General features: G+C 64.5%; 1 protein-coding gene across 1 annotated transcript; it reads right to left on the bottom strand.

Annotated features, from left to right (window-relative positions):
- Positions 1-731: 731 nt before the first annotated feature.
- Positions 732-14971, bottom strand: LOC102106908 (V-type proton ATPase catalytic subunit A-like). Its single transcript, XM_088068591.1, has 14 exons — positions 14857-14971; positions 14295-14423; positions 13534-13748; positions 12390-12527; positions 11428-11579; positions 9470-9632; positions 8843-8951; positions 7645-7767; positions 6734-6848; positions 5755-5818; positions 4400-4603; positions 2500-2594; positions 1545-1716; positions 732-866 (listed from the first exon to the last, which is right to left on the bottom strand). The coding sequence occupies exons 1-14, from the start codon at positions 14936-14938 to the stop codon at positions 774-776; spliced, it is 1854 nt and encodes a 617-aa protein (XP_087924717.1). The 5' UTR covers positions 14939-14971; the 3' UTR covers positions 732-773.
- Between the last annotated feature and the right edge of the window lie 1321 nt (positions 14972-16292).

Below are 16292 nucleotides of genomic sequence, written 5' to 3'. Positions count from 1 at the left end.
CGGGACCCCCGGCGCAGGAAGGGACCCCCCAGTGCCACCCCCCAGTGTCACCCCCTCGATGTCACCCCCTCGATGTCACCCCTCCAGTGCCACCCCCCCAGTGTCACCCGCCCGGGGGGGGACACCGGGCTCTCCCGCCGTGCTCGGGGAAAGCCACACCTGGAGCTCAAGTGCCACCACCGGCCCTTTATTCGGGACCCCAGGGGGACCCCCCATCCTGTCCTGACCCCCCCACGGTGTCCGGACCCCCCCACGGTGTCCCCCCCTCCTGTCCCCATGGTGTCCCCCATTCTGTCCGGACCCCCCCTCTGTCCCCCCGGTGGCCCCACGCTGTCCCCCCCTCTGTCCCCTCGGTCTCCCCACGGTGTCCCCCCCTCTGTCCCCGCGGAGTCCCCCCTGCTGTCCCCACGGTGTCCCCTATCCTGTCCCCCCGGTGACCCCCATCCTGTCCCCACGGTGTCCCCTGTCCTGTCCCCCCCCTCTGTCCCCCTCAGTCCCCCCGGTGTCCCCCCGTTGTCCCCCTCAGTCCCCCCTCTGTCCCCCCTGTCTCCCCCCTCCTGTCCCCCCGGTGTCCCCCATCCTGTTCCCACGGTGTCCCCTATCCTGTCCCCCCGGTGTCCCCCCTCCTGTCCCCCCGGTGTCCCCCATCCTGTTCCCACGGTGTCCCCTATCCTGTCCCCCCGGTGTCCCCCATCCTGTCCCCACGGTGCCCCCCCCCCCCTGTCCCCCCGGTGTCCCCCTCAGTCCCCCATCCTGTCCCCCCGGTGTCCCCCTCAGTCCCCCAGGTTGCGGAAGGCCGCCACCATCTCCTCCTGGAGCTGCGCGTAGGACGCCAGGATCTGCTCCTCGCCGTCCTTCACCGGGTCCTGGCGACGCGGGGGACACGCGGGGGACACGCGGGGGTCACCCCGGGGGTCACCCCGGACACCCCCCGGGGCACCCACACCCCAAAAATCCACCCGGGGTTTATTGCGGGACCCCACCCGTCACAAGGGACGCGGGGACACAGCGGGGTCACCCCCTGTCCCCCCCAGAAGGGTGTCCCCCCTCCCCCCACCCCGGCCTTCACACGGGACCCCTCCCCAATGGGGGTCTCGCCCCCCCTGACCCACCCAGGACCCCCCCACGGGGGTCTCTGCCCCACTTCCCCCCCTTTAACCTTCCCCTAGGTCCCCCCCAGTGGGGGTCTCGCCCCCCAACCCCACCTTTAACCTCCACGTGGGACCCCCAGGAGGGTCTGACACCCCCTCCCCACCTTTAACCTCCACGTGGGACCCCCAGGAGGGTCTGACACCCCCTCCCCACTTTTAACCTCCACGTGGGACCCCCAGGAGGGTCTGACACCCCCTCCCCACTTTTAACCTCCACGTGGGACCCCCAGGAGGGTCTGACACCCCCTCCCCACCTTTAACCTTTATGTGGGACCCCCCCAGCGGGGTCTCTCACCCCTTTCCCCCCCTTTAACCTTCAGGTGGGACCCCCAATCCCCCTTAACCTTCCCCTAGGACCCCTCCCACGGGGGTCTCGCCCCCCCGGACCCCCACCTTGAACTTCATGGCGCTCAGGCGGTACAGGATGTCACCGAGCCCCTCGCGGATGGTGGCCCAGGTGACACGCTGCTCCTCGGGGCCCGCGCCCTCCACCGCCCCCCGAGCCAGCTCGTAGAAGGTGACCAGGTTCTGCAGCATGCCCACGGTCTTGTAGAACGGGCAGAACCTGGGGGGGGTCCCGGGGGGCTCAGGGAGGGTCTGGGGGGGGGTCAGGGTGGGGGTTTGGGGGGATCTGGGGGGTCAGGAGGAGGTTAAAGGGGATTAGGGTGGGTCAGGGTGCAGCATGCCCACGGTCTTGTAGAACGGGCAGAACCTGGGGGGGGGCCCGGGGGGCCCAGGGGGGGTCGGGGGGGGGGTCAGGGTGGGGGTTTGGGGGGATCTGGGGGGTCAGGAGGAGGCTAAAGGGGATTAGGGTGGGGCAGGGTGCAGCATGCCCACGGTCCTGTAGAACGGGCAGAACCTGGGGGGGGTCCCGGGGGGCTCAGGGAGGGGGTTTGGGGGGCAGGGTAGGGAATTTGGGGGGATCTGGGGGGTCAGGGAGGGGATTAAGGGGGTCAGGAGGGGGTTGGGGGTGTCAGGGTGCAGCATGTCCATGGTGTTGTAGAAGAGGCAGAACTTTGGGGGGGTCAGGGAGGGTCTGGGGGGGTCAGGGTGGGGGGTTTGGGGGGTCAGGGAGGGAGTTAGGGGGGTCAGAGTTGGGGGTCAGGGTTGGGGTCAGGGTTGGGGATCAGAGTTGGGGGTCAGAGTTTGGGGTCAGGGTTGGGGGTCAGGGTTGGGGTCAGAGTTGGGGGTCAGAGTTGGGGGTCAGAGTTTGGGGTCAGAGTTTGGGGTCAGAGTTGGGGTCAGGGTTGGGGTCAGGGTTGGGGGTCAGGGTTGGGGTCAGAGTTTGGGGGTCAGAGTTGGGGGTCAGAGTTGGGGTCAGGGTTGGGGGTCCCGGGGGTCCCGGTACCGGTCGTAGGCCGAGTATCCGTTCTGCTGCAGGAAATCGTCCTTGAGCAGTTTGGCCACCTCCAGCGTCACTTTGTCACCTTCGGCCAGCGACGCCTGCGGGGGACAGCGGGGTCCCGGCACTGCCCGCGCCAGGACCCCTTCCCGGAGCCCTCATCCCAGACCCCACATCCCATATCCCATATCCCTCATCCCGCATCCCTCATCCCATATCCCATATCCCTCATCCCACATCCCTCATCCCATATCCCATATCCCTCATCCCATATCCCTCATCCCTCATCCCATATCCCATATCCCATATCCCATATCCCATATCCCTCATCCCATATCCCATATCCCTCATCCCATATCCCTCATCCCATATCCCATATCCCTCATCCCATATCCCTCATCCCATATCCCATATCCCACATCCCTCATCCCATATCCCTCATCCCATATCCCATATCCCATATCCCACATCCCTCATCCCACATCCCTCATCCCATATCCCATATCCCACATCCCATATCCCATATCCCATATCCCTCATCCCTCATCCCACATCCCTCATCCCACATCCCTCATCCCATATCCCATATCCCATATCCCTCATCCCACATCCCTCATCCCATATCCCATATCCCTCATCCCACATCCCTCATCCCTCATCCCATATCCCATATCCCATATCCCTCATCCCATATCCCTCATCCCATATCCCATATCTCATGTCCCCCATCGCCCATCCCATATCCCACATCCCCCATCCCATATCCCTCATCCCATATCCCATATCCCACATCCCTCATCCCATATCCCTCATCCCATATCCCTCATCCCATATCCCATATCCCATATCCCACATCCCTCATCCCATATCCCACATCCCTCATCCCATATCCCATATCCCTCATCCCATATCCCATATCCCATATCCCATATCCCTCATCCCATATCCCTCATCCCATATCCCATATCCCACATCCCTCATCCCATATCCCTCATCCCATATCCCATATCCCATATCCCATATCCCTCATCCCACATCCCTCATCCCATATCCCATATCCCACATCCCAGACCCCACATCCCATATCCCTGACCCCAACCCCATATCCCATATCCCACATCCCAGACCCCATAAACACCACAAATCCCACGAGTCCCACCTTGCCCACGAGCTGCACCATGGCCAGCCTGCTCCTCCTGCAGGATCCCAGACCCCACATCCCAGACCCCACATCCCAGTCCCCAGAGACCCCACAAATCCCCCAATCGCACCTTTCCCACGAGCTGCACGACCTCGGCCAGCTCCTCCTCCTGCAGGATCCCTGACCCCATATCCCTGACCCCAACCCCACATCCCAGACCCCATAAACCCCCAAATCGCACCTTTCCCACGAGCTGCACGATCTCGGCCAGCTCCTCCTCCTCCTGCAGGATCCCTGACCCCACAAACCCCACATCCCCTGACCCCACAAACCCCAATCGCACCTTTCCCACGAGCTGCACGATCTCGGCCAGCTCCTCCTCCTGCAGGATCCCAGACCCCATATCCCTGACCCCAACCCCACATCCCAGACCCCATAAACCCCCCAAATCGCACCTTTCCTACGAGCTGCACGATCTCGGCCAGCTCCTCCTCCTGCAGGATCCCTGACCCCACAAACCCCACATCCCCTGACCCCACAAACCCCAATCGCACCTTTCCCACGAGCTGCACGACCTCGGCCAGCTCCTCCTCCTGCAGGATCCCTGACCCCATATCCCATATCCCAGACCCCACAAACCCCCCAAATCGCACCTTTCCCACGAGCTGCACGATCTCGGCCAGCTCCTCCTCCTGCAGGATCCCTGACCCCACATCCCTGACCCCGACCCCACATCCCAGACCCCATAAACCCCCCAAATCGCACCTTTCCCACGAGCTGCACGATCTCGGCCAGCTCCTCCTCCTCCTGCAGGATGCGGCGGGCGCGGTCGCGCAGCGCGGGCAGCTCGGGGTGGGCGCGCTCGTAGTGCGGCTCCAGCGCCCGCAGGTACCGCGAGTACGAGATGAGCCAGTTCACCGAGGGGAAGTGTTTGCGCTGCGCCAGCTTCTTGTCCAGCCCCCAGAACACCTGCCAGTGTCACCCAGTGTCACCCCGCGTCACCCCGGGTCACCCAGGGTCACCCCCCGGGTCACCCACTGTCACCCCCGGGTCACCCAGGGTCAACCTCGGGTCACCCAGTGTCACCCCAGTGTCACCCACTGTCACCCCCGGGTCACCCAGGGTCACCCCCGGGTCACCCACTGTCACCCCCGGGTCACCCACTGTCACCCAGGGTCACCTCCGGGTCACCCACTGTCACCCCCGGGTCACCCAGTGTCACCTTCGAGTCACCCAGTGTCACCCCCGGGTCACCCACTGTCACCCCCGGGTCACCCTGCGTCACCCTGCGTCACCCAGTGTCACCCCCGGGTCACCCACTGTCACCCCCGGGTCACCCAGTGTCACCCCCGGGTCACCCAGTGTCACCCATTGTCACCCCCGGGTCACCCATTGTCACCCCCGGGTCACCCAGTGTCAACCTCGGGTCACCCAGTGTCACCCAGTGTCAACCTCGGGTCACCCAGTGTCACCCCCGGGTCACCCAGTGTCACCCGGTGTCACCCCCGGGTCACCCATTGTCACCCCCGGGTCACCCAGTGTCAACCTCGGGTCACCCAGTGTCACCCAGTGTCAACCTCGGGTCACCCAGTGTCACCCCCGGGTCACCCACTGTCACCTTCGAGTCACCCACTGTCACCTCGGGTCACCCAGTGTCACCCAGTGTCAACCTCGGGTCACCCAGTGTCACCTTGTGTCACCCCCGGGTTGGGAATGTCACCTCCGGGTCACCCAGCCTGTCCCTGAGCTTCTCATCCCCCCAGAATACCCGGCAATGTCACCCCCATGTCCCCCAGCCTGTCCCTGTCCCCTTTCCTGTGCCCCCCGTGTCCCCTCCCCGGGTGTGTCCCTGTCCTACTCACACCCCGGCCACGCTGTCCCCTGTGTCCCCCGTGTCCCCCGTGTCCCCGTGTCCCCCGTGTCCCCGTGACCCCTCTGTCCCCCCTGGCCCCTCTGTCCCCTCTGTCCCCCTTGTCCCCTCTGTCCCCCGTGTCCCCTCTGTCCCCCGTGACCCCTCTGTCCCCTCTGTCCCCCGTGACCCCTCTGTCCCCCTCTGTCCCCTCTGTCCCCCTCTGTCCCCCGTGTCCCCTCTGTCCCCCGTGTCCCCCGTGTCCCCTCACCTGCACGATCCCCAGCGTGGCCGAGGTGACGGGATCCGAGAAATCCCCTCCGGGGGGGGACACCCTGCGGGGGGCCCGGGTGAGCTGGGGGTGCGCAGGGGGGTCCCCCCGCCCTTGTCTCCTCCCCGGGGACACGGGGACACTCATGGGGACACACATGGGGACACTCACAGGGACATGGGGACACTCATGGGGACACTCACAGGGACATGGGGACATGGGGACACGATGACATGGTGACATGGGGACACTCACGGGGACACAGTGACATGGTGACATGGGGACATGGGGACACACATGGGGACACTCACGGGAACATGGTGACATGGTGACATGGGGACATGGGGACACTCACGGTGACACGGTGACACAGTGACATGGTGACATGGTGACATGGTGACATGGGGACATGGGGACACTCACGGTGACACGGTGACACGGTGACATGGTGACATGGTGACATGGGGACATGGGGACACTCACAGGGACACGGTGACACGGTGACATGGTGACATGGTGACATGGGGACATGGGGACATGGTGACATGGGGACACTCACGGTGACACGGTGACACGGTGACATGGTGACATGGGGACATGGGGACATGGTGACATGGGGACACTCACGGTGACACGGTGACATGGTGACATGGTGACATGGTGACATGGGGACATGGTGACACGGGGACACGGGGACATGGGGACACGGGGACATGGTGACATGGGGACACGGGGACATGGGGACACGGGGACACTCACAGGGACACGGTGACACGGGGACATGGGGACATGGTGACACGGGGACAAGGGGACACTCATGGGGACATGGGGACACACATGGGGACACTCACGGGAACATGGTGACATGGTGACACGGGGACATGGGGACACGGGGACATGGGGACATGGGGACACTCACAGGGACACGGTGACACGGGGACATGGGGACATGGGGACACGGGGACACGGGGACACTCACGCTCCGACGATGCTGACGCTGCCCTCGCGCTCGGGGGTCCCCAGGCACCGCGCCCGCCCCGCGCGCTCGTAGAACGAGGCCAGGCGGGCCCCGAGGTACGCGGGGTACCCGCTGTCTGCGGGGGGACACGGCTGTCACCTCCTGGGGACACCACTGTCACCTCCTGGGGACACCACTGTCACCTCCTGGGGACACCACTGTCACCTCCTGGGGACACGGCTGTCACCTCCTGGGGACACCGCTGTCACCTCCTGGGGACACCACTGTCACCTCCTGGGGACACCACTGTCACCTCCTGGGGACACCGCTGTCACCTCCTGGGGACATGGCTGTCACCTCCTGGGGACACCACTGTCACCTCCTGGGGACACGGCTGTCACCTCCTGGGGACACTGCTGTCACCTCCCCGGGGACATGGCTGTCACCCCCTGGAAACACCGCTGTCACCCACAGGGACACAGCTGTCACCTCCTGGGGACACGGCTGTCACCTCCTGTCATCCCCAGGATCTGCTGTCACCCCCCAGGGACACGGCTGTCACCCCTGGGCACATGGCTGTCACCTCTCTGGGGACACGGCTGTCACCCCCTGTCACCCCCATGCCCCAGGGCCCCTCTGGGGGTCCGGCAGCTCCTCCTTGTGTGTCCAGGCCCCTTCACCCCCAAATCCCGGGATTTTGGGGGTTCCCAATCCCAGGATTTGGGGGTTCCTCAACCCCTCCCCATTCCCTGGGGTCCCGTTTTGCCCTGAATTCCCGGGATTTTGGGGTCTCCAGTCCCGGGATTTTGGGGTCTCCAGTCCCGGGATTTGGGGTCTCCAGTCCCGGGATTTTGGGGTCTCCAGTCCCGGGATTTTGGGGTCTCCAGTCCCGGGATTTTGGGGTCTCTAGTCCCGGGATTTTGGGGTCTCACCCGCCGGCATCTCCGCCAGGCGCCCCGAGATCTCCCGGAGCGCCTCGGCCCAGCGCGAGGTGGAGTCGGCCAGGAGGCAGCTGTGCAAGCCCATGTCCCGAAAGTACTCGGAGAGCGTGATCCCTGTCACACGAGTGTGCAAGGACTGTCACACGTGTCACACGTGAGGGACAGCGTGATCCCTGTCACACGAGTGTGCAAGGTGTCACACGAGTGTGCAAGGTGTCACACGTGTCACACGTGAGGGACAGCGTGATCCTTGTCACACACATGTCCCTGTCACACCCCAGTGTCCCTGTCCCCAGTGTCCCTGTCCCCCGTGTCCCTGTCCCCCATGTCCCTGTCACACACACATGTCCCTGTCCCCAGTGTCCCTGTCCCCCGTGTCCCTGTCCCCCGTGTCCCTGTCCCCCGTGTCCCTGTCACACACACATGTCCCTGTCCCCAGTGTCCCTGTCACACCCCCGTGTCCCTGTCCCCAGTGTCCCTGTCACACCCCAGTGTCCCTGTCCCCCGTGTCCCTGTCCCCAGTGTCCCTGTCCCCAGTGTCCCTGTCACACCCCCGTGTCCCTGTCCCCCATGTCCCTGTCACACACACATGTCCCTATCCCCAGTGTCCCTGTCCCCCCCGTGTCCCTGTCACACACACATGTCCCTGTCCCCAGTGTCCCTGTCACACCCCCGTGTCCCTGTCCCCAGTGTCCCTGTCACACCCCAGTGTCCCTGTCCCCCGTGTCCCTGTCCCCCATGTCCCTGTCACACACACATGTCCCTATCCCCAGTGTCCCTGTCCCCAGTGTCCCTGTCACACCCCAGTGTCCCTGTCCCCCGTGTCCCTGTCCCCCATGTCCCTGTCACACACACATGTCCCTATCCCCAGTGTCCCTGTCCCCAGTGTCCCTGTCACACCCCCGTGTCCCTGTCACACCCCCGTGTCCCTGTCCCCAGTGTCCCTGTCCCCCATGTCCCTGTCACACACACATGTCCCTATCCCCAGTGTCCCTGTCCCCAGTGTCCCTGTCACACCCCAGTGTCCCTGTCCCCAGTGTCCCTGTCACACCCCCGTGTCCCTGTCACACCCCAGTGTCCCTGTCCCCAGTGTCCCTGTCACACCCCAGTGTCCCTGTCCCCAGTGTCCCTGTCCCCCGTGTCCCTGTCACACCCCCGTGTCCCTGTCCCCAGTGTCCCTGTCACACACCGGTGTAGATGGAGGCCTCTCGGGCGGCCACCGGCATGTTGGACGTGTTGGCCACGAGCGTCGTGCGCTTCATGATGGACTCGGAGCGGCCACCAACCTCCATGGTCAGCTGGGGACACCGGTGCCACATTGTCACCACGTGCCACCTCCCTGTGCCACCCCTGTGTCATCATGGGACAGCCCTGCCACCAACCTCCACGGCCAGCTGGGCACTGTCACCTCCTGGCCCCTCCATGCCACCCCCCTGCCACCCCCCGTGTGGCGGTGTCACCTCGGGGAAGTCACTGAGGCCCGCCCATGGACACCGGTGTCACTGTCACTCCCCTGCCACCCCCCGTGTCACGGTGTCACCTCGGGGACGCCACTGAGTACGCCCCATGAACACCGGTGTCACTGTCACTGCCCTGCCACCCCGCTGTCACCCCCGTGTCACGGTGTCACCTCGGGGAAGTCACTGAGGACCCCCCATGAACACCGGTGTCACTGTCACTGCCCTGCCACCCCGCTGTCACCCCCGTGTCACGGTGTCACCTCGGGGAAGTCACTGAGGACCCCCCATGAACACCGGTGTCACTGTCACTGCCCTGCCACCCCGCTGTCCCCGCGTGTCGCGTGTGGCGGTGTCACCTCGGGGAAGTCCCGCAGCACCTCGGACATTTCGTTGCCGCGCTCGCCGCAGCCCACGTAGACGATGACGTCACTGTTGGAATACTTGGACAGGGATTGGGAAATCACCGTCTTCCCGCAGCCGAACGCGCCCGGGATGGCCGTGGTGCCCCCCTGGACACACCTGGGGACACGGGGACACGGCACGGGGGTGGCACTGGGACCCCGGAGCCACCCCGTGCCTGTCCCCATCGCCGTCCCCATCCCTGTCCCTGTCCCGTCCTGTTTCCCTGTCCCCATCCCTGTCCCCAACTTCGTCTTTCCCTGTCCCCAATCCCATCCCCGTCCCTGTCCTTGTCCCCATCCCCGTCCCTGTCCCCATCCCCATCCCTGTCCCTGTTCCCGTCCCTCCCTCCCCACTTTGTCCCACATCCCTCCCACCCCAATCCCACCCTTCTCCCTCCCCCGGATCCCTGTGGGAGCGGCGCAATCCCCCAATCCCACTCCCGACGGGATCAGCAATCCCCCGATCCCAATCCTGATCCCATTCCCTAAGGGAACAGCGCATCCTCCCTGATCCCGATCCCATTCCTTATGGGAACAGTGTACTCCCAAATCCTGATCCCAGTCATTCCTTATGGGAACAGTGTACCCCCCAGTCCTGATCCCGATCCCATTCCTTGTGGGAACAGTGTACTCCCAAATCCTGATCCCAGTCACATTCCTTATGGGAACAGTGTACTCCCCAGTCCTGATCCTGATCCCATTCCTTATGGGAACAGCGTACCCCCCCTGATCCCGATCCCATTCCTTATGGGAACTGTGTACTCCCAAATCCTGATCCCAGTCACATTCCTTATGGGAACAGTGTACTCCCCAGTCCTGATCCTGATCCCATTCCTTATGGGAACAGCGTACCCCCCCTGATCCCGATCCCATTCCTTGTGGGAACAGTGTACTCCCAAATCCTGATCCCAGTCACATTCCTTATGGGAACAGTGTACTCCCCAGTCCTGATCCTGATCCCATTCCTTGTGGGAACAGTGTACTCCCAAATCCTGATCCCAGTCACATTCCTTATGGGAACAGTGTACTCCCCAGTCCTGATCCTGATCCCATTCCTTATGGGAACAGCGCACCCCCCCCCGATCCCGATCCCATTCCTTATGGGAACAGCGCACCCCCCCCGATCCCGATCCCATTCCTTATGGGAACAGCGCACCCCCCCCGATCCCGATCCCATTCCTTATGGGAACTGTGTACTCCCCACTCCCGTTCCCAATCCCGCTCCCGTTCCCTACGGGAAAAGCGCACGCCCCCGATCCCAATCCCGATCCCGATCCCAATCCCAATCCCGATCCCAATCCCGATCCCGATCCCGATCCCAATCCCGATCCCAATCCCAATTCCGATCCCAATCCCAATCCCAATCCCGATCCCATTCCCTACGGGAAAAGCGCACCCCCCCGATCCCAATCCCGATCCCAATCCCAATTCCGATCCCAATCCCAATCCCGATCCCATTCCCTACGGGAAAGCGCACCCCCCCGATCCCAATCCCGATCCCAATCCCGATCCCGATCCCATTCCCTATGGGAAAAGCGCACCCCCCCGATCCCGATCCCAATCCCAATCCCGATCCCAATCCCGATCCCATTCCCTACGGGAAAGCGCACCCCCCCGATCCCAATCCCGATCCCGATCCCATTCCCTACGGGAAAGCGCACGCCCCCGATCCCAATCCCGATCCCCCCGATCCCAATCCCGATCCCAATCCCGATCCCGATCCCAATCCCGATCCCAATCCCGATCCCGATCCCAATCCCGATCCTGATCCCAATCCCGATCCCAATCCCGATCCCGATCCCAATCCCGATCCCGATCCCAATCCCGATCCCGATCCCAATCCCGATCCCAATCCCAATCCCGATCCCGATCCCAATCCCGATCCCAATCCCGATCCCGATCCCGCTCCCTACGGGAAGAGCGCGTCCAGGACCCTCTGGCCGGTCAGCAGGGGGTGATTGGCCGGGAGCTTCTCGGCCACGGGCCGGACCTGCCGGACCGGCCACACCTGGATCATGGAGAGCGGCTCGCGGACCCCCTGGAATTCCAGCTCCAGCACCACGTCCTGCGGGATCAGCCGGGATCAGTCTGGGATCAGGCGGGATCGGAGTCGGGATCATGCCGGGATTGGCTCGGGATCACTGGGATCAGGATCGTTGGGATTATTGGGATCATTGGGCTCGGGATCAGCGGGAGCAGGGTCGGGATCAGCGGGATGGGGATCACTGGGATCAGGGGTATCGGGATCAGCGGGAGCAGGGTCGGGATCAGCGGGATGGGGATCACTGGGATCATTGGGCTCGGGATCAGCGGGAGCAGGGTCGGGATCAGCGGGATGGGGATCACTGGGATCATTGGGCTCGGGATCAGCGGGAGCAGGGTCGGGATCAGCGGGATGGGGATCACTGGGATCAGGGGTATCGGGATCAACCGGGATCAGGCCAGGATTGGCCCGGGATCATTTGGATCAGGATCGTTGGGATTATTTGGATCATCGGGCTCGGGATCAGCTGGAGGAAGGTCGGGATCAGCAGGATCGGGATCACCAGAGGGATTGGGACGGGGATTGGGATCGGAGGGGGTGGGGGCCAGGAGGTCTGATCCCGCAGGTCGGTCCCCCCGGTCGGTCCCGCTAATCCCCCCGGTCAATCCCGTTAATCCCGCCGGTCCATCCCGCTAATCCCCCCGGTCGGTGCCGCCGGTCGGTCCCGTTAATCCCTCCGGTCAATCCCGCCGGTCGGTCCCGCTAATCCCCCCGGTCAATCCCGCCGGTCCATCCCGCTAATCCCGCCGGTCGGTCCCGTTAATCGCGCCGGTCCATCCCGGTAATCCCCCCGGTCGGTGCCGCCGGTCGGTGCCGCCGGTGCCCGCTCACCGCCACGCCGTAGTGCCCGGGGGGCGCGATGTAGGTGACGGTGCCGCGGCTGCGGGGCGGGACCATCAGCCGGTGCTGCAGCAGCGAATTCTCCGCCACCGTCCCGTAAATGTCCCCTCCCGTCACGTGGCTCCCGACCTGGGGACACGGCGGCGACACCGTGAGGGACACTCGGGTTCTGTCCTCGTGTCCTTTCATGTACCCCGTGTCCCCCGCCACTTCCCCCGAGTCGCTGTGACCTCCACTGTCCCCGTGTCCCCCCGTGTCCCCCAATGTCCCCACGGCTCTGTGACACCCGTGTCCCTGAGAGTGTCCCCAAAGCCCCCCTGCTCCTGTGTCCCCTGTGTCAGTGTGTCCCCACCCCCTTTTTGGGGTCCCCTCCCTGGCAGGGGGACAGGGAGGGGACAGGGGAGGACAGAAGGAGGCGGCAGTGGAGGATGACAGGGACAGGACAGGTCTGGAGGGGACAAAAGGGGACAGAGGGGTTGACAGGGCAGGATGGGGGGACAAGGGGAGGACAACAGGAGAAGTGTGACAAGAAGGGGACAGAAGGGCTGGGGGGACAGGAGGGACAGGGAAAGGACAGGGGACAGGACAGGGGGGACAGGGAGGGGACAGAGGGACAGGGAAAGGACAGTGGGACAGGACAGGGGGGATAGAGGGACAGAGAAAGGACAGGGGACAGGACAGGGGGGTCAAGGAGGGGACAGAGGGACAGGATGGGGGGACAGGGAGGCCACAGGACAGAGGGGACAGGGCAGGGACGGGGGGACAGGTAGGGGACAGGCGGATACAGCATGTGGCAGGACAGTTTGAGTGGGACAGAGAGGGGAGGGGGGGGAGAGGGGGACAGGATGAGGGGACAAGAAGGGGATGGAGGGGATGGGAGGGGACAGGATGAGGGGACAAGAAGGGGATGGAGGAGCTGGGAGGGGACAGGGGGACAGGATGAGGGGACAAGAAGGGGATGGAGGAGCTGGGAGGGGACAGGATAAGGGGACAAGAAGGGGATGGAGGAGCTGGGAGGGGACAGAACTGGGCGACAGGAAGGTGACAGAGGGCATGCGAAGACAGATGGGGAAGGGGGGACAGGACAGGGATGGGACAGAGGGACAGGACGGGGTTGCAGGGAGGTGGCACGCACCCGGATGGCCTTGCTGGGGACAAAGTCCCAGGCCAGGTGTCGCGGCAGCGCGGGGACGTTGGTGCCCCGCGGGATGTAGATGCTGCGCGTGGCCTCGGCGATGTCGCGCAGCGGCCGCTGGATCCCGTCGAAGATGGAGCCCAGGATGCCCGGACCCAGCTCCACCGACAGCGGCGTCCCCGTGCGCCGAACCGGGTCCCCAACCTGCACCCCCGCTGCGGCCGCTCAGGAAATGTCACCGCGCTCGGGGACAACGGGATGGCACCGGCTGGGGGGGACACGGGGACTGGGGGGGCACGGGGACTGAGGGGGACAGTGGGGACACGGGGACTGGGGGGGGACAGCGGGGACTGGGGGGGGACAGCGGGGACTGGGGGTACAAGAAAGGACGAGGGGGACAGGGTGGGACGGGGAGGGGACAGATGGCACAGAGGACAGGACGGGGGACAGATGGCACTGGACCAGGAGAGTGGGTGGGGGGACAGCGGGACAGGACAGGATGAAGGGACAAGGAGGGGACAGGGAAGGGACAGGACAGGAAGAGGGGACAGGGTGGGGACAGAGAGGGTGGGGAGGACAGGGAGGGGACAAGAGAGGGGACAGGACAGGACGGGGGACAATGCTCAGGGGCAGAAGGGAGGGTCGGAACAGGGAGGGGACAGGAGGAAGGGACACTTAGGGGTGGCGGGGACAGCGCGGGGCGGTCGGAGGGACAGAAGGGTGGCGGGGAGGGGACAGCGGGGACAGCGGGGACAGGATACAGGTCTCCTCGTACACCTGGAGCGTGGCCATGTCCCCATCGAGCCGGATGATCTCCCCCACGAGCTCCGCGTGTCCCACCCGCACCAGCTCGTACATGGCCGCCCCCGCCATGCGCGTGGCTGTCACCACTGCGGGGACACTCCGCTGTCACCCCGGCCCGCGGCCACCACCCCCCGGCATCCCCCCTTGTCCCCAAGCCAGCCCCGCGGTCACCGCCCCACCCGGGACCCCTCTGTCCCCATCCCTGTCCCGTCGCCACGACCACCCCCGGCTACTTTCCCCCGCTGTCCCCTCCTGTCCCCAAGCCTGTCCCCGGGTCCTCGTCCTCTCCCGTCCCCTCCCCAGGTACTCCCCCATCTCTGTCCCCTCCCCGCGGTTGTCCCCAGGTCACCGTCACCCCCCGAGTGCTTCCTCCCCATTGTCCCCTTCACTGTCCCCTCCCCACTGTCCCCGTTTTAGCGCCACAAACGCCATCGTGGTCCCCATGCCCGGCTGTCCCTGTGTCCCCAGGCTGTCCCTGTGTCCCCAGGTGTCCCCGAGTGTCCCCAGGTGTCCCCGTACCGGGTCCGGACACTCCATGCACAGCCCCCACCAGACTCTCCCTCTCGGCCTCCTCCAGCCGCGTCCCCCGGGTCCCCTCCATGGTGTCCCCTCCCCGCCGCGGTGGCACCGCCGTTAAATGGCCCCGGGGGCCGGTGACAACCGGACAGGGCCACCGCGGGTGTGGCACCGTGCGCGGCTGTGTCCCCACCCCACACCCCCGGGGACAGCGGCTGGCTCCGGTGACAGGGCCACCGCAGGTGTGGCATTGTGTGCAGTCAACAGCCGCGGCCCGCTCCCCTGGGTGACACCGAGTGACACCGGGTGACACCGGCACGCGCCGGGCTGGGCCCGCCTCGGGCTGGTTGGGGACACGGCCCGAGTGTCCTTGTCACCTCCCGGCCGCGTCCTGGCCTCCCCATTTCCTTCGTCAGCTCCCGGCTGCATCCTTGTCACCCCCTTGTCACCGCCTCCTTTGTCACCCCCCAAGTCCTTGTCACCCCCATCATATCCTTGTCACCCCCTTGTCACCCCCAAGTCCTTGTCACCTTTTGTCACCCCCAAGTCCTTGTCACCTTTTGTCACCCCCCAAGTCCTTGTCACCTTTTGTCACCTCCCACGTCCTTGTCACCTTTTGTCACCCCCCATGTCCTTTTAACCCTCTTGTCATCCCCCCAGGTCCTTGTCATCTTTTGTCACCCCCCATGTCCTTGTCACCTTTTGTCACCCCCTTCTTTGTCACCCAATTCCTTGTCACCTTTTGTCACCCCTTCTTTGTCACCCCTTGTCACCCCCCAAGTCCTTGTCACCTTTTGTCACCCCCTTTTGCCACCCCCATCCTTGTCACCCCCCAAGTCCTTGTCACCCCCTTTTGTCACCCCCCCAAATCCTTGTCACCTTTTGTCACCCCTTCTTTGTCACCCCTTGTCACCCCCCAAGTCCTTGTCACCTTTTGTCACCCCCTTTTGCCACCCCCATCCTTGTCACCCCCCAAGTCCTTGTCACCTTTTGTCATGCCGCATGTCCTTGTCACCCCCCTAAGTCCTTGTCACCCCCTTTTGTCACCCCCCCAAATCCTTGTCACCTTTTGTCACCCCCCATGTCCTTGTCACCCCCTTTTGTCACCTCCTGGTGTCCTCTGGGCCCCCCCCGGGGTGTCACCGTCACAATTTGGGGTCCCTTGGCACCCCCACGATTTTGGGGATCCCCCCCTGGACCCCAAAGCCCCATTTTGGGCTCCACCCCCCTCATTTGGGGGTCCCCCCTTGACACAACAGCCCCGGTTTGGGGGTGCCACCCCCTCAATTTGGGATTCCTTCTCAGCAGTTTGGGGTCCCCCAAACCCCACATTTTGGGGTTTCACCCCCTCATTTGGGGTCCCCCAAATCCCACATTTTGGGGTTTCACCCCCTCATTTTGGGGTCTCCTCCTCCCAATTTGGGGTCACCCACTCGCAC

The sequence above is a fragment of the Pseudopodoces humilis genome, chromosome 31, assembly GCF_049639895.1.
Source record: "Pseudopodoces humilis isolate 2021_Gansu_Grassland_sample_001 chromosome 31, ASM4963989v1, whole genome shotgun sequence".
Classification (NCBI taxonomy): domain Eukaryota; kingdom Metazoa; phylum Chordata; class Aves; order Passeriformes; family Paridae; genus Pseudopodoces; species Pseudopodoces humilis.
Note: the sequence above shows the minus strand (reverse complement) of the source record. Positions and strands in the feature narration are given on the sequence as shown.

Coding starts and splice junctions, on each gene's coding strand:
- LOC102106908 (XM_088068591.1), bottom strand. CDS start 14,938: ATGGAGGGGACCCGGGGGACGCGGCTGGAGGAGGCCGAGAGGGAGAGT. Junction 13,749..14,294: donor CCAGGTGTACGAGGAGACCT/GTATCCTGTCCC, acceptor GAGCGGCCGCAG/CGGGGGTGCAGGTTGGGGAC. Junction 8,952..9,469: donor TGCTGCGGGACTTCCCCGAG/GTGACACCGCCA, acceptor CGGTGTCCCCAG/CTGACCATGGAGGTTGGTGG.